The 23,908-nt window shown below is 51.4% G+C and overlaps 2 protein-coding genes across 2 annotated transcripts in view; one reads left to right on the top strand and one right to left on the bottom strand.

The window, feature by feature from the left end:
- Positions 1 to 23,908, bottom strand: part of LOC136303899 (serine/threonine-protein kinase PAK 3-like) — a 124,809-nt gene that overhangs the window by 14,149 nt on the left and 86,752 nt on the right. The window lies entirely within an intron of this gene.
- On the top strand, positions 13,496 to 20,998 carry LOC136303883 (transient receptor potential cation channel subfamily M member 8-like). Its single transcript, XM_066207582.1, has 3 exons — positions 13,496 to 13,506; positions 19,815 to 19,953; positions 20,669 to 20,998. Exons 1-3 carry the CDS (start codon positions 13,496 to 13,498, stop codon positions 20,996 to 20,998), a joined length of 480 nt encoding a protein of 159 aa, XP_066063679.1.

Here is a 23,908-nt window from a genome sequence, read left to right as displayed (position 1 = left end):
GCCTCGAAGACTTGACCCTCCACGTTAATCCTAGCTATAATCCCTTTCCCCTCTTTTTCTGTCTTTCTTACTGTTCTCTTTTCTCTCCCCATTATTGCCTTTGTTGGCACTAAATAAAGGTGCATTTGTGGTTGAGTAAACTGAGTTTGTCCCCCGCTGTGTCTTTTGCGCTCTGAGATCCCTAAAACGGACCATCACAAACGCCGCTTCTGTGAGCGGATCGTGACATTAAATTGGTGTCACGGACAGGATCTTGATGGACAGAGGGGTTGCGGGTTTTATATCGTTTGTAAAAGGGGAAGGACCCTCGTCTCAGCAGCACCTAGCACGCCACTTCGGTGAGCGCTGTTAGAAAGCAAGGGGGGCGAGGGAAAATTCCCGCAAACTGTATACACCCAGGCGAATAGCACTCCCTGTCATCAGGATTTCTCAGAAAGATCTCATTGTGCAAAAGATGGGACTGCAGTTAATTTTTGTGTTTTGGGCTGCTTGGTGTAGTTGAGGAGACAACTATTTGTAACTAAGGTGAACCTCCCAGGCAGTTTTGGTCTCCTCGCCCATTCCAGGGAAGTGAAGGGAAACACCGTTTTAGCTGTGCCTTTGGTGTAACTTGAAGAGTACCTCCCTGAGAGTGGTTTTGGTCCCTTCACAAAATGAATGAAAAAGATAAGTATGCATTTTATGCCTTGTTAGCAAAACATGGTGCTAGACTTTCTCTAGACGGAGAAAGGTGGGCACAGAATAATTGGTTTAACTTTGAAAACATTGTAGATAGAATATATTCTTTGCAACATGATGCTAGATACAAACTGGGCAGAAATAAAAGCATTCTTTGCTCAGTTTTGGGGGCCTGCCTTTCGGCAGCCATAGAAACCCGTTTTGAACGGGTAAGTGAAGAAAAAACAGTAATAGAATCCCTGCTAAATATGGTAGAAGCTTTGAAAGAACAATTAGAACAGGAAAGAAATCAGAATTATTTGCTGCAGATTTCCCTTGCAGAAGGGCGAAGTAAAAACTTAAAATCTGCAGATTCACCCACAGAAATAGAAGGAAAGGAGACGTACAGCCTTAAACAAATATATCGTCAGAAAGAATTAGTACACATGCAAAATTGTGGGGAACACTGTTGCTCCAACTTGAGACCTCTCATTAAAACAGAATATAATTATATAAATGAAGAGGATCATGATCCCCACATAACCACCAAAGAAATACCATACACAGCCACTGAATTAGCTCAATTAAAGAAAGAATACTCCCGCCTCCCTAGTGAATCAGAGACGGAGTATGTTTTTAGAGTCTCACTCACTGTGGGTGACCAAATTAAATTAAGTGAACAAGAAGCAAGTGGCTATTGGGGACATGGAGTTTTCTTAACAACAGGAAATACGCCTGCTCCATGGTCCCTGACACAGCGCGCAGCTTACTGGGCAGGGGGGTTAAACCCCCTTGAGAGGGGCGACCCTCTGGCAATAGTTGGCACCTCAGACCAACTCCTAGAAAACATACACCAAGCGGCGTGCTTGCAAATGATACATGAATGGAAATTAATCCCTGGCTATGAGTCACCATTGCAACAGCCTGTAAAACCTGAGATTATGACCCCCCCTAATTGGAGGTTTGCCAGAGTCTCTTAAACCAACAGCAATTCTTCAGAAAACAATAGCATCTATCTCTCCGGTAGATAGACTTGAAAGATTTCTTGGACATACAAGAGATCAAACTGGTTCCACTGACTTCTCACCTTTCACAACTCCTAGATCACAATGTAACAGCAGTCATAAAGTTGGGACATGGAGTGAGGTAGCAGAAGAGTTAATAAGTTACAGTAGAAAATATGGACCAGCGAAGTACTCAGAGGACAAACAAGAAAAACCCAGAGGAGTCAGGCACATTGCTTCTCCTAATGAAAACCCAGAAAAGGGAAAACAAATTTGCAACCGGCAGCAGCTGTGGTTGCTAGGGCTGAAAAGGGGAGTTCCACGAGAGTAATGGATAAATAGCCGTATGATAAATTGGCGAAAATAATTTCTAATTGGCCCTGTCCCAAACCTATTGTGTTGGAATCATCCAACCGACAACCCAGCGCACCTCCTCTTCCACAAGCCTTGGGCAACAAGCCACAGCACTCCCTAGCACAAGTTTTAACAATAAAACACAGCAAGTGGGGGTGTTCAACAGAAAATAACTTCCCACTTAGAAAGCCTTGGTTTGCAGGTCCCCTTAGAGAGACTACAAAAGCCTTTTCAAGAAGTAAAATTTCAGGGTATCCGGTGGAAAGGAGGTCTGACATGTATCCCACCTGACACCCTAACCTCCTCAGATCAAATTAAAGTGCCTGAGTCCAGGAAAGATCTACAGCATGCCTTGGGATTATTAGTGTTTTGGGGAAAACACATTCCAGATTTTTCCATAATTGCCAGACCTCTTTATGATTTGTTGAGAAAGGGAGTAAAATGGGACTGGAGCCCTTCTCAGGAAAAGGCATCACAGTTGTTGATTTTTGGAGCCACAGCTCATCAGGCCCTAGGCCCTATCCACCCAACAGATCCTTTTCAGGTAGAATGGGGATTTGCTTCCTCAGGGTTGTCAGTACACATATGGCAGTGGGGTCCTGAGGGTCCGACATGGCCTGTTGGTTTTTATTCCCGTGGTTTCAGAGATGCTGAAAAGAGGTATACTACCTGGGAAAAAGGCTTGTTTGTGGTTAGCCTAGCTCTGACAGAAGTAGAGAAGATTGTACCACAACAACCAATTGTTTGGAGAAGACCTTTCCAAGTTTTTAAGTCAGTCACTACTGGGACTCCCCCACCTGATGGGGTGGCCCAGACAGCCTCAGTAAGAAAGTGGTATGCTCAGATTGAACATTATTGTAACATCTTCTCAATAACTGAAGGAGCTGTGGAAAAACTGGCAGTACAAGAAGCAGAAAACTTGGATAGCATCCAAGACAAACCTGCCTCAGTTATAGCCCCTCCCTTTTCCCCCGAACAGTCAGCAAATCCTTGGTTTACTGATGCTTTTCCTTTTGGCCCAACAGCTCCAAGCATAGTTCCCTCACTACGGGGACCAAGTGATTCCAAGAATCCAGCACGTTACCCTGGACAACCTGTTTTGGTGGACCTCCCCACGGAGGGAGAGGTACCACTAGTGCTAAAAACCCCTCTGAATAAATACACATGGGTAACCTTTGGTGCTCTAGGGAAAGAGTATTGAATAAATGCACATTGGAGAATTTCCATTATTCTAACTTTCTGCCTTCTGATGGCAGATTCTCTTGTGCTTACTTTTTACAGGAGAACTCCGAGGGACATGAAGGCCATATAAACCATGATAAATATCTTAAATTGGGAATTTTGAACAGTATTGATTTAGAGGTATTAATGAACAAATTGGCTTCTACAACTAGGGATTTGACCGAATTACAACAACCATTGCAGTTGTCCTTATTGGTTTTGGGGACACATCAGTGGTTGCTATCAAACACATTATCAAATTGGGAAAAGGTGAATGTGAATGATCACAAAATGTTAATCGATGCACTTGGTGCTACACAAAACAATGTTTCTTTGGCTCTTAGCTGCACCCAGACACAGCTTTGGATGCAGACAGTTGTTGCCTCAATCATAAGGGAAGGAAAAGAAGGCACTTTTCCTACTGAAATTCAGAAAATAATTTGGGACAATGCAAATGATTTTGAAAAGGAATTCCAATCCTGGTGGAAGTTGGTGAACTTTACTTGTAACCCCAATACCAACAGTCACAGCTTTTGTGTTAACCATATGTAATGCCTTTTTGCACTCGATATTCCCCATCATTGCATTAGGACTGAATCATGATAGAGCTGTCCCCTATCTTTCCGAGCATAGGGAATAGGCCTATCAAAATGGTGAGAAATGGCAAACTGTTAATTTAGAGTCATATATTGTCTGTGAAAAACAAGGGTTCATCTGTGAGAGTAATGCAATCATAGCTCAAGACATTTGTTTGGACACAGAGCAAACTATTTGTCATTTTGAAGTACACCCTAACGAAAGTCCTGAAAGAGTGCTTGTGTATATAGGCAATGGACGTGCTTGTGTAAGGACTGCTTGTGATGTAGTGTTTGTAGAAGAAATAGGAGTGAATCTTAAAAATCACTCAAATTTTTGTGTCTGCAATTTTACCCTAATTACAGGATGTGACTTTTCTTGCTCAGCCCCAGTTACATGCTATCACATTTTACAATCACATTTTACCCTGTTTCACCGGATAACATCTGCCCCCATTGGAATGAATCTGACTTTAATTAAGCAATTGTTGCTTCACGAAGACTTAGTAGGAATTTTGGAAAAGGTCAAGAAAAATGGACAGAACACTTTGGTGACAGTCCATCATGATGTGAAAGAAATACATTGTGTTTTAGAAAGGGTCAAAAAGGATGCTGAATACAGGTGGTGGGATATCCTTTTTGGGTGGTCACCTGCTGCCACAGGTATCCTGAACAGAGTATGTCACCCCCCTGTTGTTCTTTCGGTTTTGGTTTTGATTGGTTTTGTCTTAGCAATCATTTTATACATCCTAAATTGGAAAATGATGAAGAAGTTAACCCACTTGGCATCTATAATGGAAGCGCACAGTTTAATCAATACCCCTTTTGCAAGAGACACTCCCAAAGTTATTGACACAAGACGTACTACCCTAAGAGTGAAAATTAGACCTCCAACAGCAGCTTAATTTGAACTAGTTGGTTGCTTGTTTTGATTATTGTTGTTTGTTTTAATTATGTTATATTGTAATCAAAATTAAGCTTTTGTTTGAAAATTGTTATAACTTTAAGGAATTTGATGATTTGTTTTGATTATTTTGATGAAATTGTTTTAATCAATATTGATTGATTTGTTTTGTTTCTATTTCCTTTTCCTATTTCTCCTCTCTCTCTCTCTCTCTTACTCTCTCTCTCTCTCTCTCTCTCTCTCTCTCTCTCACTCTCTCTCTCTTTCATACACGCTCTCTACTGTCTCTGTTTTTTCCAGGATATGCTACTAACATGGATGAGTCCTGAAGACTTTGCAAGACTACGGAACCCTGCTGAAGGAGCTCTCTTGACGACAATTGTGAGTCACGGGGTGGTGTACGAGATGGCCTGAAGTTCCCTCATCTGCCTCACGACCATCGTCACGGACAGAGACTGAAACCCCTAAAAGGGACTTTAAAATCTCAACATTGAAGTTCTGGCCTGGCTGAGGTGGGATGTCGGCCAAGTGCTGCCTGCAGGTGTGTTCGATGGAAAAACCCAGCATCCATATCAGAACATCAGAACCTGAGCAGAAACAATGGGCAAGTCACGGTGAAGTGACTGCGCCTGCTGACTTGTACTGGTTGACACTGTACCTGCTGATGACCGACTTGTTCTGAGTTCTCTAAGTGAACACACTGCAATGATTTCCCCCACCTGTTTGGCCAACTGCCTGTTGCTTCGGAGAGGACTATAAAAACCCTGGAGACCCTCGCTCACTTTTGAGATATCCCCACTGGAGAAGAACACGTCTATAGGCATCTTCAAAAGCCTTGAGGACTCGAACCTCCATGTTGGAAGCTATAATCCCCTTCCCCTCCTTTCTGTCTTTCTTACTATTTTCTCTCCCCACTATCGCATTTGTTGGCACTAAATAAAGGTGCATTTGTGATTGAGTAAACTGAGTTTGTCCCCCACAGTGTCTTTTGCGCTCTGAGACCCCTAAAACGAACCCGGCTTGTGTAAGCGGATTGTGACAAGGTGTGAGCAGGAGCATCTCTGTCCAGCTGCCAGCCCCAAAGCTGTCTTGGAGAGCTGTGAATTCAAAGGCCTTCCAGCACACACGTCTCACATCTTACCTGTCTGCTGTGTTTCAACTCTTGGCAATATGCATTTGCCTCTTGCTTGCTGGAAGCTGCTGCGGCCCAGAGGGCCAGCACCGAGCTGGGCTGTGTGGGCCAGGCAGCAGGGAGAGTCTTGGCTGCTCTTGGTGTGTGCGTGGCCTCAGAAAAGGCTTGGAAGCTTTGCCTCCCAAGGCGCCCTGCTCCCTGCCTCTTCCTCTGCATCTTGGAGAGAACAAGGCAGGCATTTCTGGCAGCTGGGCATTAGCAGGCCTTCAAATGGGGGCGTCTTGTGGAGCAGGCCCAGCTGAGACACCCTGAGAGGAGCCCAGCGCTCCTTGCCCCTCTCCGCTGACACATGAGCCTTGTCTGCTTTCGGGATGACCCTGGCTGTGTCAGGGGGTGCTACGTGGACACGAGACAGCCGGTCCTGTCCTGCTGGGTCCCAGCAGTGCCTGGCAGCGGTCCTGCCTCCCCGTCAGGATGCCGGCCAAGAGAGGTCCTGGAAGCTGAGGGAGCTGATCTGAAGCTTGCGCGGGTGCCTACAGCTCAAGGCCAAGGGCCTTCCCTCAGGATAGAGCAGTCCTGAGAGGTCTCTAGAATTCAATGAAATCAGCAGACAAATGCATTGTCCACCAAGAGCTCTTTTATTGGCAGGAGGTTAGGGCTCTGCACCCCAGCACAAGGCTTCTTTGCCACGTCCAAATTTCAGTGGGTTTCTGTAGGAATTCTATCAAAAATCCCTTCCGTCTTTAGACTGCTGAGGTGATTCCATAGGCAGGGGCTTAGAAGGAAACACATTGCGTCAGAATCCTAGACTTGAAACTAGTGTCTACTTGCTGGCCAGGAGGAGTCTCAGCGCACCAAAGCAGCTCATCTTCCTCATGCCTTCCCTGCACAGGGCTGATTCTGTAGCCGCCCTTAGGTCTTCCCGAAGGTTATGTCTCAAGCTTTTTGTCAAGTCACTCTCATGTCAAGTTAGGCTTCCAGGTTTTTCTGATGTTCACTGGTGCTAAGGACTTCTGGATATCTGTGCTAAGTCCTCTTCACTTCTGTCAATTGCTTGTGCTTCCTTCCATCGAACAAAGGCCTTGTTTCATTCCTCAATGTGCCTGATGCTGGCCCATGTCTTTTGGCACTGCTTGCTTTCCTGTGGCATGTTCTACCTGCCCCCGAGAGTAAAGAGGGAGCTGGAGAAGGAGCTTGCCAGGCTGCTCTCCATCCTTTAGCAGCAGTCCTGCTGAAGCGGCCAAGTCGGAGCTGAGCGCAAATGGACCAGCCGTGCACGGGAAGGGTGGGTGGGAAGGATGATCCAGGAACTGTAGGCCTGGCAGCCTGAGCTTGCTAGCGGGGAAGGCCTTGGAGCACATCCTCCTGAGTGCCATGCCACGGCACGTGCAGGGAACCAGGGGTTGGGAAAGCTCTGCGCAGGCATGGGGACAGCTGCGGGTCTTGGCAGGGTGTTGAGCTGGGGTTGGTGCTGCTGGGCGTGTTGGGGAAGGAGTTGTCTGGAAGGTGAGAAGTCTAGGCTGGAACTGGGGTCACTTTGAAGGCAGCACCTGTGCTATGGCACAGCTTTGGTGATGGAGGACTGAAGGAATAGCTGGGACTTTTTCTCTTAGTCATCCTGCTTCTCCTGCAGAGAAGAAGAGGGGAGAGCTCTACTTTCTTGGCCACTTTGATATCTGGAGCAGGGGGAGGATTAGCCCTCTTGCAATCTACTCATTTGTTTGGGCTACTTTTGTAACACTGAGTGGGCTTTCATTCCTGGAGAGCTTTGATTCCTTAAGAGAATCAGGTTCTTCTCATGCCTTCCTAGGAAAATGTTTGAAACCAAAGCAAGGCCTTTATTTTGTCTCTGTGTGGTCTTCTGCTTTGCAAAGTGACATGCAGTGGATGACCTTAAGGCAAAGGTGTTGCTGCTGTAATTGATACATAGTATTAAATTCCTGGATTAAAATTGTGTGTCTTAAAACTTTGCAGTGGAAGGTAAAATCCCCAGAATTGCTGGAAACACTTCCAGGGCCTCTCTTTGCATACCACAGTCTTTTCACAGTCCAAAGGTGTTACCTGGACATCTGCCAGAGAGATAAGCAGGAAAGGTCCCATGAAGCATGGGCGGACCACATCTTCACAGTTCATCAGGAGATCCCATACCAATCTGGGCGGAGGGCAACAGAAACCTTCTGACAGAAGATTCGGAGACTTTTCATGCAGACGTCTTTTCAATTTCTCAGGAAACTCTTTCAGATATCCCTTGCGGACACCAGACATTTCAATGATTCTCTTATGTACATGATGTCATGCTCTTCGGGTTCTTTGTTACCGTCTTGTTTTTGCCTCAGGGTAGAAAAATGGTCTCAAACACCTCCCCTGAGACCCCGAATTTGTGGGCAGTACTCCGGAGGAGAACCCTGTGCTGCTCCCGGATTGACCACCCAACATTTGATCGATGTTGTCCTGATTTATCGTGGCATTTCCCGAAATTGCTTTTCAAATTTGTTAACTAAATCTTTGATTTTGGAAATTAGCTCTGATCATTTCTAACACTGCTTTGAGATGGGAAGGAAACTTGCAAATCTATCAGGTTCTCAGGCCATTGCTCTTAATTTAGCAAGTTGGCAACTTTTTGCAACTACTTGAGTTGAGTAATGGGAAGAAAAGCTTTCCCGAGTTGAGGATTCTTAAATGCCAGCTCCTTCTATGCCTCTGCTGCCAGGGTGATTTTGTGCTTCAGGAAATCACTCCAAGTAGAAAACAATTTCAGCATGGAGTAAGAGCTTCTGACAGAGACCAAGTGTTGCCAGCACTTGCTCCAGGTGCTCCTGCCAACATCCCCTGTAGGAAGGAGCCCAGCCGCCAGGGCCCGTTGGCTTTGGCTGCCCTGTGGCAGAGAAGCGCCCCGGGGCACAGGTCTCTGGGGCAGGAGATGGCACCAGCGTTGCCAGGGCTCGGGGGGCGGCAGCTCTGCTTGGGCGGGGGCTCCGTCACGCCTGCCGATTTCAGCGCTGCCCTGGCCCCAGGGGTCAGAGCAGCGTCCGTGCCCCGGCCCACAGGTTCCTCGTCTGTGTCACACCCGCGGGTTTAGGACGGCCACCGGCTGGGACGTGTCCCAGGGAGGCCGTGCCAGCTTCTGTGCGAGGCCCCGTGCCCTTCCCGCTGCGGCTGCATCGGCGGCCCTGGGGGCTCCTTCTGCTGCCCTTGGCCCGCAGAGCAGGGCAGCGTTTGCCCATGGATTGAGCCGCTGCAAAAAATGCTGTCTCAGGGCTGTCTTAGACACTTGGGGAGAGGGGTTCCTTCCAACCTGGGCCACTTTGGCTGGGCTGGGAGCGGCCCCAGGGCAGTTGGCAGTGTGTGCATTGGCCCTTTGTGACATGGTGCAGCAGCGCGGTCACCGTGGCATTGAATGGCACAGGGTGTCCAAGGACCCTTTGTGACACGTGGGGACATAGGTGCTGGCGGTGACGCAGCCAGGCCACATTCCTTGGAGCAGGCGACGGGACAGGACGCGCCAGAGCGGTGCTGTGAGGAGCCCCCGCACAGCGCACTCGTTTGTGCCTGACCCAGAGCTTCTACAAGGAGTGAGTTGTGCAGCTGACCTCAGGGCCAGACTGCACGACTTGGTGACTCGGAGGCTTTCCAAGTCATCTCTTATCCCTGTGGCCTGTGGCCTCCAGGCCAGACTGTGGGATTTGGTGACTTGAATCATCTACGAGGAACCTCCTGTCATTGTGGCAGGAGCCCTTGGGACCAGAGTGCAGGACTTGCTGTCCTGCAGCCTTCCTGAGGCTTCTTCTGCCACAGGCGCTGGTGCAAGTGCACAACTTGTTGCCTCAGTGCTTTCCTGAGGCATCTCTCTTGAAAGGTGCTGTGGCATGGCGGGCAGAATTCTCGGCCTGTCCAAAGTGTTCAGGGGGAAAAAAAGCAAAGGCCCTGGAGCTACCCCAGCACAGGAGCCTGAAGAGCCCGAGCGGATCCAGACACTACAGGATGGTGAGTGGCAGAGCTGGGCCACAGGGCTTATGGCTGCAGCCAACGTGGCTCCATCCCGTCCTGTCGCTATCGCAGCCTGGGGAGGGCAGGGCTGGGCTGTGTTCTCCGGCCTCTCCCGCAGCCCCTCAGCTCTGGCTGCTCTCGCTCTTTGCCAGATGCAGCCACGGACGGCACACAAGAGCAGAGGCCTGCCGGTGGAAGCTTCCGCAGGACACTGAAGGTACCTGCAGCCATCCCCGCCTGGGCTGGGCCTGCTGTCACTGCTCAGCCGAGCACCGCGCTTGGAGCACTCCATGGAACACGTCTCTCTTCCCTGTCCTTTGTTCTCCTGCAGATGATCCGAAAATTCCTGCGCATTCGGCGTAGAAACACCGGCACCAGGGCAGCTGAGGGCTCAGCTGAGCCTGACTGTGGGCTGACCGAGCCCCAGGCAGAGCCTGATGTCAACACAGATTTGGCTGAGCCCTCAGAAAATTTTGACACTGCGTTGAATGATCAAAGGGCAAGGGCTGACAAGGCAGTGGCTGAGGATGTGGCCCTCCAAACGGCTGACACTGGAGAGACTCAGGGCATCAGAGATACTGGCGCCACGGCCTCTCCCACTGCCATTCCTGCTCCCACTGTGGATTTTATCCAGAAGAGTGGTATTTCTTCTGAGCAGCAGGTAAACAGCCTGGGGCCGGGGCTAGAGGCCTCCCATGATTGTGTGTCATCTCCAGCCACGGCCACTGGGCCCCCTCAGCCTTTGAGGCCGACACAGCGTGGCAGGAAGGGAACCAATTCTTGGGGGAAGCTGGTGAAGTTGCTCCCCGAGACAGCGGCCCAAGTCTTCCCCATGCCCTTTCCAGGTGCCAGCCATTGTAAAGAAGATGCACCAGAATCTTGCATCGCATGGAAATGTGGATACCAGGCTGCCCATGAACATCGTGAGGCTGGCCGAAGAACACCCAGCTGACGTGGTGCTGACCCTCCTGCGCTGTGCCCCAACATGTGACAGGTATGGGCCCACCTCCCTGGAGAGCTCAGGCCTCCCCGGCCTTTAGGGCCATGGCCCTGCACGGCCCGTGCAATGGGCTCTGCCAGAGCGGCAGACAGGTCCGGGACCCTCGGGCCCCTCTGTTTCCCGAGCCTGCTGCCGTGCTCCCTCCCTGCCCTTCAGGGCACCGGGGCTCTGTCACCCGGCCCCCAGAGCCGCACAGGGCATGGTAGTGTGGCTGAGATGTCCCTGACACAGAGCTCTGATCCCACAGAGCTGCTGCAATGATCTGGAGAAGCATAGGCTCATCGAGTCTCACAGTGGAGAAGGTTCTGCCAACACTGCTCTGTGTGATGGAGGATTGGCCTCTGCACAGCATGTTCACCTCGGATGGGGACAAGGAGGACGTCTTTGCCCTGGCTGTGAGTTTCTGGGCATTTGCTCACCCCCAGGTCGCCTCTCCAGCAGCTCTCCATCCTCTCCCTGCCTCAGGCCCTGGGCTGAAACCTGGCCTAAGGGCAGGCTCAGGGGGCACCAGGCCCGCTGCTCCCCCTGCGTCTCCCCTGGGGCCCTGCCACATGGACACCTCGCACTGAGCGCTCTCCTTGGCAACTTCTTTTGCAGGCAACTCTGGTGGTGTGGGTGATTGTCCAGGTGCCTGAGTGCCACGAGGCAATGATCCTTTATTCCTCCCGCCTCTTTGTGGCTTTGCTTTTCCATGTTGTCATCACCACACAGCAGATGCCACCACAGGAAGTCGATCGCTTCTGGAGAGCGTGCCGAGAGGAACACCACCTTCCCAGCGACCCCAACAGGTCTCCGTCCTCCCGTCCTTCCCATGTCCTTGTGGCCAGTGCCAGTGCTCCCAGTGTGACCCGGGCTTTGCTCTGCACACAGGTTTGCAGTGCAGGTCATGAAGTCCCTGCTCTGCCGGCTGGAGTGTGAGAATCAGGTGATGGTTGTGGAGTCCAAGCATGGCTGGGACACCATGCTCTGTGCTAATACCCAGTACTATGCTGTGGCTCTGCTGGCCAGGTGAGACCCCCTGCTCCCTGCTGTCCCTGGAATTGGTGCCCTGTGCCCGGGCTGCCCCACACAGTCCCTGTGGTCATGGACCAGAGGGCCTCGTCACTTTAGGGACGGCCGAGCAGACTGAAAAAGGCTGGGAGAGGAGGGTGCACAGGAGTGGCCACCTCCCAAAGCACCCACGTCCCCTCCAGGGATACTGGGGAAAGACTGCACCTCTGGGAGTCAGTCCTGTGAAAAGTGTGCCCCCCCCAGCTCAGGCTCTTTCTTCCTTTTTGCCCCTGACAGGGAGATGCGCCATGTCTTGATCCCTTTCTCTGCCTGCATCGCAACCCACTTGCTCCGGCTGCTCAGCATTGAGAAGCCAGGCTGCGATCTGCCTTTCCTGGCATTCCTTGTGGAGGTGAGCCTGAAGAGCAGCGCTGCCTGGCTGAGCTGCCTCCCAGCTCTCTGCCCTCTCGCAGCCGCATCCCTAGCCTCCTGGGATGGCACCAGCGCCCTGTGCTGCTGCTGCCTGGGGCTGGCCCTGGGCAGTTCTGGGCTCCTGCCAGCCGGGCCCTGTGCCACTGCCCTGTGCCTTTCAGGTCCTGGAGTGCCTGGACTTAACTAAATGTGGTGGCTGGGTCCTGAGGGTCGTGTCCAGGTACCTGCGGACCGAGTGCAGGAAGAGGTGTCGCCTGGCGCTCAAAGGCCTGCTGGTGCTCAGCAAGGATCCCCTGATGGTGAGAAGGGGGCAGCAGCTGAAGCTGCACTGGGGAGAGCAGCCCCATGGGCTGGCTGGGCTTCAGGAGCTGAGGCAGCTGCTCCCAGCTCTCCTGCCTCAGCTGCCCGAGTGCTTTGGGACAGGCCTTTGGTGTCTGGGCCCTGCGGCAGCAGGCTGGGCTTGCAGTGCCAGGGCGCTGTCGCTGGTGCAGCTGTTCACGGCTTCACAGCGCAGCCTTGTGTTCCACACAGGCCAGAAGAATGTGCTGCCTGTCTGAAAGCTTTGTGGATCTGCTGGCTGATGAAGACGGAGTGGTGGTTGCCCTGACCCTTCGTGTGCTTACTAATATGCTGGAGGGTGAAAACATCCTGGTATCCAGCACCACCGCCCCAAAGCTGGCTGAGGCACTCCTGGCGCTCTTTAACAATGTAAGGTTCTGCAACCCGAGCCACAGGCATTGGGTGCTGCCCAGAAACCTTGTGCTGTCTGCATTTTCAGGCCTTTGCCTAGGTGGACCTGGAGTAATTGATGCTTAGGTTTTTTCCTTTCCCCTAGGAAAATAGCTACATGCAACTGCTCTCCATTGACCTCTTCTGTAAGGTGATGGAGTTGGTAGTGAAGGAGGGAAAAAAGCCCCTGAAGGCAACTGTCAACAAGAGCCTGTACCTACTTTTAATCTACTGCCATGATGAGAACTGGCGTGTGGCAAATGTGAGGTTTTGTGCATCCCTGGGACGGGGGCTCAGCTGCCTCCTGCCCTGCTGCAGGAGGAGGAGGAGGCTGCGTCCTCCTCCAGGCCTTGGCACAGGGATGCGAGTCCTTGTGCCCTGGGCTGTGGTGCCATCTCTGCATCTCTGCTGCTCTCCAGACCTCTCGGGAAACCCTGCATTGTGCGGCCAAGTTCCTGAAGAGGAGGGATCTCCAGGAGCTACTGACAAAGGAACAACCGTTGACTATCGATGACTGTAAGGTAAGGATGGCTTGGAGAAGTGGCAGCCTCAGCCTGGAGAAGATCCGTGGCCGCAGGGCTGGCAGCCGCGGCCCCTGCCCAGTGTTGCACCCGGGGGCTCCAGCCTGCGCCCCACACGCCGCTGCCTTCCCTGGGCCCCGCGGGCTCTTCTCCAGGCTCCTGCGGCCCCGAGCCGGGTGCCCGTGGAGTCCCGGCCCAGCGGGGCTGCGGGCACGGGGCGGCACCGCGGCTCCCCGGGCAGCAGCCGGCCCTCTGCCCCCTCCAGAGCCCGGCGCCAGCGGCTGCTGGCCGGGCCTCAGGGCCGTGCGGGCAGGGGAGGCCGGGGCTGGGCACGGCCAGAGCCCGGCCCAGGGGCTGAGCCCGCGCCAACCCTTCCCTCCTGCCGCTCTCTCCAGCTGGCAGACGACAGGATCCGAGCGGCCGAGCACCTGCGCCGGGCCCTGCCCTACCTGGAGAACCCACAGGAGTCCCTGCCAGAGGCAGCCATGTGGTTCATGGGTGAGCCACGAGCCCGGGCTCCCTCCCCGGCCCACCGCAGCTCGGCCCCGGCCCCGGCTGCTGCTGCTGCGGCTGCAGCGGCATCCGGGCCCGGCGCCGTGGAGCCCCGCCTGCCCTCGGGGCTGCTGCCGCCCTCTGGCAGCCGTGCCCTGGGGCGGCAGCAGGCGGCAAGGGCCCGGGCTGAGCCCTGCCGGGGCAGGAGGCCGTGTGGCCACAGGGCTGGCAGCGGCGCTGGCAGGGAGCCGTGCCGCTGGGGCCGTGACACGCTCTCTGAGGGGGCAGCCAGGACAGCTTCACCTTCTCAGTCAGGGTGAGTGAGGGCAGCGGGCCGTCAGCGGCTCTGGCGGGGGAAGCTGCACTGCCCGGGCAGACAGCTGCAATCCCTGGCTCTGGAGGCCTTTGCTCCTTGTGTGGACGAGGGCTGGAGAGGGCACAACGCACAGAGATTTCAGGGGCACGTGGGGGATTCGTGGCAAGGACCTTCGGGCTGATCCCAATGTCTCCTGCTTGCTTCTGGGTGGGATGGTTCTGGCAGGAAGATCCCCTAGGATTCCCACTGATCCAGCCTCTGACCATGGCTCTATTCTTCTCTCTTGCAGCCCTTCAAACCCAGAGGCAAGACAACAGCCCGTCATGCTCTGAACCTGCAAAATGAAGCCTGCTTTCCCCAGAAAGCTAAACAACTGGGGACGTCTTCTGAATCCAGCAAACCGGTGTCCCAAGAACACACCAGGAGACACTGAAGAGGACACCATCTCTCAGTGCTACTGGAGCTCCACGCACAGCTGAGGCGGAGCACAATTCTCCTGGCTTCACACCTCTCCCTCTTTGTAGTTAGCTCCCTCCCTCCAGCCCTCAGACCCTGCCCATCCCCCCTTATTCCCTCCCAGCTCATCCCTTTGCTTCGCCTTGAATTAATAAACACTTTGGCTTCTTCACTTCACCTGTGTCTCTGTGGAGCTGATGCGGCGTAAAAACCTGAGCCCTGGCACACACAGGCCCCTGCTGCCGTCCTCTTGCGCGCCGTCTTTTGTGCAGAGACACAGAGGAGCGAGGCCGCGTCAGGCTGGAAAGGTGCCTGTGCTGAAGGTCCAGTTCCACAACACTGTGCAGTTTAAGGTCCTACTGAGCAGCCTGAAGCTCCCGGATTTTGAGAGAGCCAACCTGAGGACGCTCTGAAGCCAGCTGTGAGGGATTCCATGGCAAGCATCTACAGAGGGCAAAGGAGCTTGGAATGTTGGAAGCTTTCAAGAATAGCTTGCTGAAAGCACAGCAGTGCTCCATCCCTGCACAGGGTCGGGGAGATGGCAGAAGCAGAGACCATCAGGCCTTAACAGGGAGCTTGGGGTGTACCTAAGTGCAAGTGAAGCAGGAGCAGCAGCAGCACGGTGGCCGAGACTCGGACGCGTGACCCAGCCAATGGCCCCAGCGCCGTCAGGCAGTGCCGGGATCCCGGCTGCGGTTCTGGTGCCCAGAGCTGAGGAATCGCAGCCCCTGCCTCAGAGGCTGCCAGAAAGCCAAGCGAGTGAGAGCAGAGGGAGGGCAGCCTTCCAGTCTCTCCTGGGCATGGTCGCAAAGCAGCCCCTGCTTCTCCTTCCTCTGCCCGTGTTTGCAGTGTGCTGATGGCAGCGCCAGCCAGGTTGTGCTCTGTCTTCCAAAGGCTGTGGAGAGCGGGCAGGAAAAGTGCTGCGTGCACAGCGGAGAGTCCTGGAAGGTGCTGGCGAGAGCGTCCTGCAGGATCAGGGCTCTGGTCTCTGGCCGGGAAGAACCTGCGTTTGCTGCTGTGAGCGCAGGCAGGAGTCGAGGCAGCGAGCAGCTTGTGTTTGTAGAGGGCCTGGGGCTGCATGTGTCAACCTCCAGCTGGAATCACACTGGGGGAAATGCCAGCTAGAGCTGGAGCGCCTGTCCAGAAAGGACCAGAAAGAAATTCAGCCTTGCCAGGGTTACTTAAGATTGTCTTGGCATTCCCCAGGTGTCACGATCCGCTCACACAAGCGGGGTTCGTGATGGTTCCTTTTAGGGATCTCAGAGCACGAAAGACTCAGCGGGGGACAAACTCAGTTTACTCAATCACAAATGCACCTTTATTTAGTGCCAGCAAATGCGATAGTAGGGAGAGAAAAAGAGAATAGTTAGAAAAACAGAAAAGAGGGGAAGGGGATTATAGCTACCAACATGGAGGGTCGAGTCCTCGAGGCTTTTGAAGATGCCTATAGACGCGGTCTTCTCCAGTGGGGAGATCTCAAAAGTGAGCGGGGGTCTCCAGGGTTTTATAGTCCTCTCCGAAGCGACAGGCAGTTGGCCAAACAGGTGGGGGAAATCATTGTAGTGTGTTCATTTAGTGAACCCAGAACAAGTTGGTCGTCAGCAGGTACAGTGTCAACCAGTACAAGTCAGCAGCTGCAGTGCCAGCAGGCACAGTCACTTCACCGTGACTTGCCCATTGTTTCTGCTCAGATTCTGATGTTCCGATATGGGTGCTGGATTTTTCCAGCGAACACACCTGCAGGCAGCACTTGGCCAACATCCCGCCTCATCCAGGCCAGAACTCCTGTATTGAGATTTTAAAGTCCCTTTTAGGGGTTTCAGTCTCTGTCCTTGACGATGGTCGTGAGGCAAATGAGGGATCTTCGGACTGTCTCTTACACCAGGCAAGCTTCCAGTCCGGGGAAAGACCTCTGGGGGAAAGGGGCTAGCTGCTGAAGGAAAGCGTTTTCCTAGGAGCTCCCCGTGATGTAGGAAGAACTTTCCCCGTTTGGCTCTCTGTGGTTCTTTCAGTCCTTGAGGCCCGTTGCCCTTGGCAGATGGACAAGGGAAGGGAGAAGGCTGTGAAGAGCAGGTTTGGAATCCAGCTGGACCTGCAGAGACCAAGGCAAGCACCTGCAGCAGGGTGTGTTCCCCCCTTTGGACACAGGTGTGAGCAGGAGCATCTCTGTCCAGCTGCCAGCCCCAAAGCTGTCTTGGAGAGCTGTGAATTCAAAGGCCTTCCAGCACACACGTCTCACGTCTTACCTGTCTGCTGTGTTTCAACTCTTGGCAATATGCATTTGCCTCTTGCTTGCTGGAGGCTGCTGCGGCCCAGAGGGCCAGCACCGAGCTGGGCTGTGTGGGCCAGGCAGCAGGGAGAGTCTTGGCTGCTCTTGGTGTGTGCGTGGCCTCAGAAAAGGCTTGGAAGCTTTGCCTCCCAAGGCGCCCTGCTCCCTGCCTCTTCCTCTGCATCTTGGAGAGAACAAGGCAGGCATTTCTGGCAGCTGGGCATTAGCAGGCCTTCAAATGGGGGCGTCTTGTGGAGCAGGCCCAGCTGAGACACCCTGAGAGGAGCCCAGCGCTCCTTGCCCCTCTCCGCTGACACGTGAGCCTTGTCTGCTTTCGGGATGACCCTGGCTGTGTCAGGGGGTGCTACGTGGACACGAGACAGCCGGTCCTGTCCTGCTGGGTCCCAGCAGTGCCTGGCAGCGGTCCTGCCTCCCCGTCAGGATGCCGGCCAAGAGAGGTCCTGGAAGCTGAGGGAGCTGATCTGAAGCTTGCGCGGGTGCCTACAGCTCAAGGCCAAGGGCCTTCCCTCAGGATAGAGCAGTCCTGAGAGGTCTCTAGAATTCAATGAAATCAACAGACAAATGCATTGTCCACCAAGAGCTCTTTTATTGGCAGGAGGTTAGGGCTCTGCACCCCAGCACAAGGCTTCTTCGCCACGTCCAAATTTCAGTGGGTTTCTGTAGGAATTCTATAAAAAATCCCTTCCGTCTTTAGACTGCTGAGGTGATTCCATAGGCAGGGGCTTAGAAGGAAACACATTGCGTCAGAATCCTAGACCTGAAGTTAATGTCCACCTGCTGGCCAGGAGGAGTCTCAGCGCACCAAAGCAGCTCATCTTCCTCATGCCTTCCCTGCACAGGGCTGATTCTGTAGCCGCCCTTAGGTCTTCCCAAAGGCTATGTCTCAAGCTTTTTGTCAAGTCACTCTCATGTCAAGTTAGGCTCCCAGGTTTTTCTGATGTTAACTGGTGCTAAGGACTTCTGGATATCTGTGCTAAGTCCTCTTCACGTCTGTCAATTGCTTGTGCTTCCTTCCATCGAACAAAGGCCTTGTTTCATTCCTCAATGTGCCTGATGCTGGCCCAAGTCTTTTGGCACTGCTTGCTTTCCTGTGGCATGTTCTACCTGCCCCGAGAGTAAAGAGGGAGCTGGAGAAGGAGCTTGCCAGGCTGCTCTCCATCCTTTAGCAGCAGTCCTGCTGAAGCGGCCAAGTCGGAGCTGAGCGCAAATGGACCAGCCGTGCACGGGAAGGGTGGGTGGGAAGGATGATCCAGGAACCATAGGCCTGGCAGCCTGAGCTTGCTAGCGGGGAAGGCCTTGGAGCACATCCTCCTGAGTGCCATGCCACGGCACGTGCAGGGAACCAGGGGGTGGGAAAGCTCTGCGCAGGCATGGGGACAGCTGCGGGTCTTGGCAGGGTGTTGAGCTGGGGTTGCTGTTGCTGGGCGTGTTGGGGAAGGAGTTGTCTGGAAGGTGAGAGGTCTAGGCTGGAACTGGGGTCACTTTGAAGGCAGCACCTGTGCTATGGCACAGCTTTGGTGATGGAGGACTGAAGGAATAGCTGGGACTTTTTCTCTTAGTCATCCTGCTTCTCCTGCAGAGAAGAAGAGGGGAGAGCTCTACTTTCTTGGCCACTTTGATATCTGGAGCAGGGGGAGGATTAGCCCTTTTGCAATCTACTCATTTGTTTGGGCTACTTTTGTAGCACTGAGTGGACTTTCATTCCTGGAGAGCTTTGATTCCTTAAAAGAATTAGGTTCTTCTCATGCCTTCCTAGGAAAATGTTTGAAACCAAAGCAAGGCCTTTGTTTTGCCTCTGTGTGGTCTTCTGCTTTGCAAAGTGATACTCAGAGGATGACATTAATGGAAATTTCTTGCTGCTTCTAATTACTGAGATGATATCTTGGTGTTAAAGATGATCTGCATCGGGGAATCACATTTCTTTGCTGTATGTTCAGAGGATAATTAATGTTGTCCTTTGGTGACTTTAAAATCCAACTCATTATCTACTTCCATTTAGGCTTGTTTAAATTTGTTAAAACCCAGGACTGATGAGAAGCAGCTTTGCTACGATGCGGTGGTAAATTTCTTTGTTAAAGGATCTAGAAGATCTGCTACTAAACAGCCTTGAAAGCTTTGAAAGGGAATTTTTCTCTTTTTTTGTAGATCAAAGACGTCCTTGAAAGCCTTCATTTACTGACAGTGATCAGAATAGAAGCTGGAGATGCAATTGTGGGCAATGCCATTTCCTTTGCTCTGTACCAAGGCAAATAATTGTTTTTCTGGGTTTGTTTGGGAATTTAATAATAAATGGAAATCGGATGGCTATTTATTCCCTAGAGGAGGTTTCCTTAGAGCAGTGCCATCTCCCTAGAGCTAAGCTCCTGCCTCAATTTGGAGCCTGTCTTCTTCTGCTGAAGGGGTGTGGGCAGGCTACAACAGCAGTATGGGATCTCTGAGCGTGGGAAAGATCCAAACCAGGTAACTGGGAAGGCATTTTGGAGAGTCTTGAGGATGCTGGTCGGGCCCCACTTGGGAATCCTGCAGAATCTCCCTGGTGTAGAGGGTGCAGGACTCTGAGCAGCCTGAAGAAAGCCTTGTGCTGATCTTGGTTAGGAAGTGCTCCTGGACCATAAATACATCCCTGAGCCTCCAGCAGCCTCCAGCCCCCAGTCAGGAAGATGTGCATGAGTCTGGGGAAAAAGCCACTTGGAAGAAGTCTTGTCCTGGCAGTGTGAGAAGCAGCAATGATAAATGTGCCTGGTTGTTACCCAGAGATTGTTCCTCGCCTGCAGCTTTCAGCACCAAGGAGCACGACAGGGAGAACTGGAACGGGCAGCTGAAACTGCTGCTGGAGTGGAACCAGCTGGACCTGGCCAGCGACGAGATCTTCACCAATGACCGAAACTGGCAGGTGCAGCCCCCTTCTGAGGGAGTGCTGGGAGCTGTGGGGAGGGACACATCCCAGCAGGAGCCACTGTCTCAGCACCTGGGCCTCTGTGTCAAGAGAGTGTCTATTGCTTCCGCACTGACCGTCACATTCTGTTCAGCCTGGAGAAGAGGAGGTCAGACCTCCTTGGCAGCTGCTGCTTCCTCACAAGGGGCAGCTCCCATCTCTGCTGTTACAGGGACAGGACCCCAGGGAATGGCTGGAGCTGTGCCAGGGGAGGCTCAGGCTGGAGACCAGGGAAAGGTTCTTCTCCCAGAGGGTACAGGGTGCTGCCCAGGCTCCCCAGGGAATGGGCACAGCCCCAAGGCTGCCACAGCTCAAGGAGCATTTGAGAAACACTCTCAGGGATGCACAGGGTGGCATTGTTGGGGTGTCTGTGCAGGGCCGGGGGCTGGACTCCATGATCCTTGTGGGTCCTTTCCAACTCATTCAGTCAGGATAATCCATAGAGCCAGCTCCATCATTCGCTGATGATCCATCCATTCTATCATCACTGGTTAGAAAGGTGATCTGCCCATGCCAGAAATGCTCTGGGCCATCTAGCCAAGGCAATTGTGCACAGAAAAAGCCCCCGGCCTGATTCTGATGAAAGTGTGACAGTGATTGTGTATCAGGCCATAGATGAAATTTACATGTCTCACATGTGATCCCTCACATTTGCTTTTCCAGTTCTTCCTAGGCTGCTGACCTTCAGGATGTGATGTTCACAGCCCTGGTGAAAGACAGGCCCAAATTTGTCTGGCTCTTCCTGGAGAACGGCTTGAATCTGCGGAAGTTCCTCACCACAGGGGTCCTGATGAAGCTATACACCAACAACTTGAGCAGCCTGGTGTTCTGGAACCTGCAGATTGCCAAGAACCCCTACAACGATGCCCTCCTCACCTTCGTGTGGAAGATGGTGGAGGATTTCCAGAGAGGTTTCAAAAGACATTACAAAAACAGCAAGGAGGAGATGGAGATACAGCTTTCAGTGAGTGAGGAGCATTACCACATAACCATCACCACATAATAAGTCATTCACTCTTAACTGCAAATGTCAAGATTAAATTAAATATATGATTTGCAATTGTTTTTTGCTTGTAGCTTACAAGCTTTTCTTGAAAATGTCTTTGTTTCACATTAACTTTTTTGATTAACCAATTCCAGGCAGTAGACAGAAAGGTGGTTTGGGCCCTCCATTCTACACATGTTGTACCTTTAGAGTTTGTAAATTTCTGCAACCAGCTCGATTTCTAACTCATGACTTGTGATGTAACTCCTTTCAGTTTTTATACAGCAGATATCATTTCATATTTCAATTGGAACTTCATATTGTTTCTAACACAATTAGAGAAACTCTTAACGTAATGGTAAAATCTTTGTGTACCCAAAATAACCTCTAAATGGTTTCAGTATTATGGAGCTTTTTATTCAGAGCAACAACAAATGGCCTTTATATTCTTGATTTTAACTACAGAGGAAGAGGAGGAAGAGTGTGTGCAGTCTGCTCTGCTAGATATGATTGCAGGACCTTGCTCATCAAACCATCTGTTTACCATGACAGCAAAAGCTGCTGTGCATAGTTAGACAAAGGGGCCAGTGGGGTTCAGCAGAGGCCAGTTAGGAACGGAGTCAAAGCAAGGCAAGCAGATAGTAAGATTTTGCTTCACGGGATCATTGGACAGTCTGAGTTGGAAGACACCCTAAAGATCTCCCCGTGTGACCCACATGCCATGGGCAGGGACCCTTTCCACTAGACCGGATTCCCTAAAGCCTCATGCAAGTTGGCCTTGAACACTTCCAGGATGGGGCATCCACAGCTTTTCTGAGCAACCTGTGCCGGTGCTTCACCACCTTCACAGAGAGGAATTTCTTTCAAACATCTAATAATGCCCTGGCCTCTTTCAGTTTGAAAACATTCTTCCTTATCCTATCACTCCAGGCCTTCATCAAAAGTCCCTCTCCAGTTCTCTTATAGCACTTTTAGTTGCTGGAAGGTACTCTGAGATCTTTCCAGAGCCTTCTCTTCTCCATTCGGAACAACGCCTGACAACCGTTCCTCACAGGAGAGCTGCTCCAAGCCCTATGACCTGCTCTGGACGTGATCCAACAAGGTGATGTCCTTCTTATTCTGAAGGGCCCAGAAACGGACCCAGTGGGGTTTCATGCGAGGGTAGTAGAAGGACAGAATGCCTTCCCTCAACCTGCTTTGGTCCCATTTCTTTGGCTGCCGCCAGCGACAGAGGCTTTCTAATCTGGGAGCTCACATGTTGGGCTTCTCATCCACCAACACTCCTAAGTCCTTCTTCTTGGGCTGCTCTTAATCTAGTCTCCTCACAGCCTGTAATTTGTGCTTCGGATTGCCTTGGCTCAAGTGCCTGACTTTGTACTTGACTTAGTAGAACTTCAGAAGGCTTTTTCATAAACCTTCTAGAAATATAATAGCTTCAGACAATGCAGTCTGCAATGTCACTGAAAGAATATTAGGAAGGAAGATACACAGATGCACAGGTGCAGGCATGCCTCTTAACCTGTGAAAACATGAGCTTTGTCTCTTTGGACAAGTAGGTAAGAAAGAAATTTGAAACTAGTCTCATCTCATGTCTCTCTTTCCCATTGTCGACTCCATCTGCATGGCCAAATTGTCTTTTTTGTTTCTTTTCTCACTTGAGATGCATCAGTTCAACAGCCAATGAAGAATAGATGTAAAAAACCACCTTAATTTTAGAAAATGGGTAAACCATCCTCCTTTAATTTTCATTGATGAGGATTTTCTTAAGAACATCTCCTTGGATGCCACTCTGACTCTGAGGTGAGGTTTGGTTTGCCATACACATCCATTCCTCATTAAAAATCCAGTACTTGCCATCTGTCCGAGTCTTCCCTACTGGCAGAGGCAGTAAAAATAGACAACGTGAAAGGCAGAAGGGGACGCTAAAATAAGCAATGGGAAGAATGCTCTCCATCTTTTCTTGGTGGTCTGGATAGATAATAGGCAGCATTTTGTGCCTCCAAAAAAGCATGGTAGGAAGGGGAGAAGATATTCTGAAAGAGTATCAAAGGCAAAATGTGCAGAGGAAAGGCCTAGGAGGATCCAGGAGGATAAGAGGAGAGAGTTGGTTTGGGTTTAAAAGGTACAAGAGGTTCCTTGAAGGAACAAGTCAAGTGTGAGAAGATTCCTAAAGGATCTGAAAATTCCATTGCATTTCTCACATCAATTTTAAATTCTTTAGCTGATTTCCACTTTTGTTGAATTAACTTCTTTCTAATCAGACTTGCCCTGAAATAATATGCCCTTGATCTTTGCTAATATTTGTAATGGAATCAAAATCCCCAAGGATAAAGACATTAGGATTCAGAGGCAAATCTATCTTCATTTTTGTATCTACTTTTCCATTACTTTTCTTTCGAATTAATGCTCTTCCTAGCCTGGATTCACCCTTGAAAGTCCACAAGGACAACTACAGAACACTCCTCCACCCTCTCCCGCATTCCTGACCCTGGAGGCAGCAAATTCCTCTTCAGAGAGACAAGTTCTGGTGCAGAGTCCCATTAAGCCTGTTCCTGAAGTTTCAGATAGAAATTGAAGTAGTAATTCTTTCTTCTATACAGACAGATGAAAAAAGCTTGTCTGTGTTTCCACTGTGAATTTTTAAAAATTTTTTTCCTGTCTTCAGGCCTAAAGAGCTGGACTGACACTTTGGCACAGTGGCCCCCTATTGTCCTGCTCTGGGGACTGCTAAGTCTTAACTCTCCAAAAAAATTATACTTTCCTCCACTAAAGCAATTCCAGTTCCCATGTGTAAAATGAAATCAAGGTTCAAAATTCTGTTGATGTCTTTCATTACAATTTGTTTCCACTAATCTTTTAATTCAAAGTCTCCAGTTATTCTCAATCTCACTACTTCTGGTAGCATAGGGCTGGAAACACCTAATCAAA

This window comes from Chamaea fasciata, unplaced genomic scaffold (genome assembly GCF_029207755.1).
Source record: "Chamaea fasciata isolate MVZ Bird 193981 ecotype frontalis unplaced genomic scaffold, bChaFas1.0.hap1 SCAF_42, whole genome shotgun sequence".
NCBI classification, from domain to species: Eukaryota; Metazoa; Chordata; class Aves; order Passeriformes; family Sylviidae; genus Chamaea; species Chamaea fasciata.
This window is presented reverse-complemented; position numbering and strand designations above follow the sequence as displayed.

What these genes read in the sequence shown, in the direction of transcription:
- LOC136303883 (XM_066207582.1), top strand. An exon ending in CCAATGACCGAAACTGGCAG is followed by an intron (nt 19,954 to 20,668) that starts GTGCAGCCCCCT and finishes AGTTCTTCCTAG; the next exon opens with GCTGCTGACCTTCAGGATGT.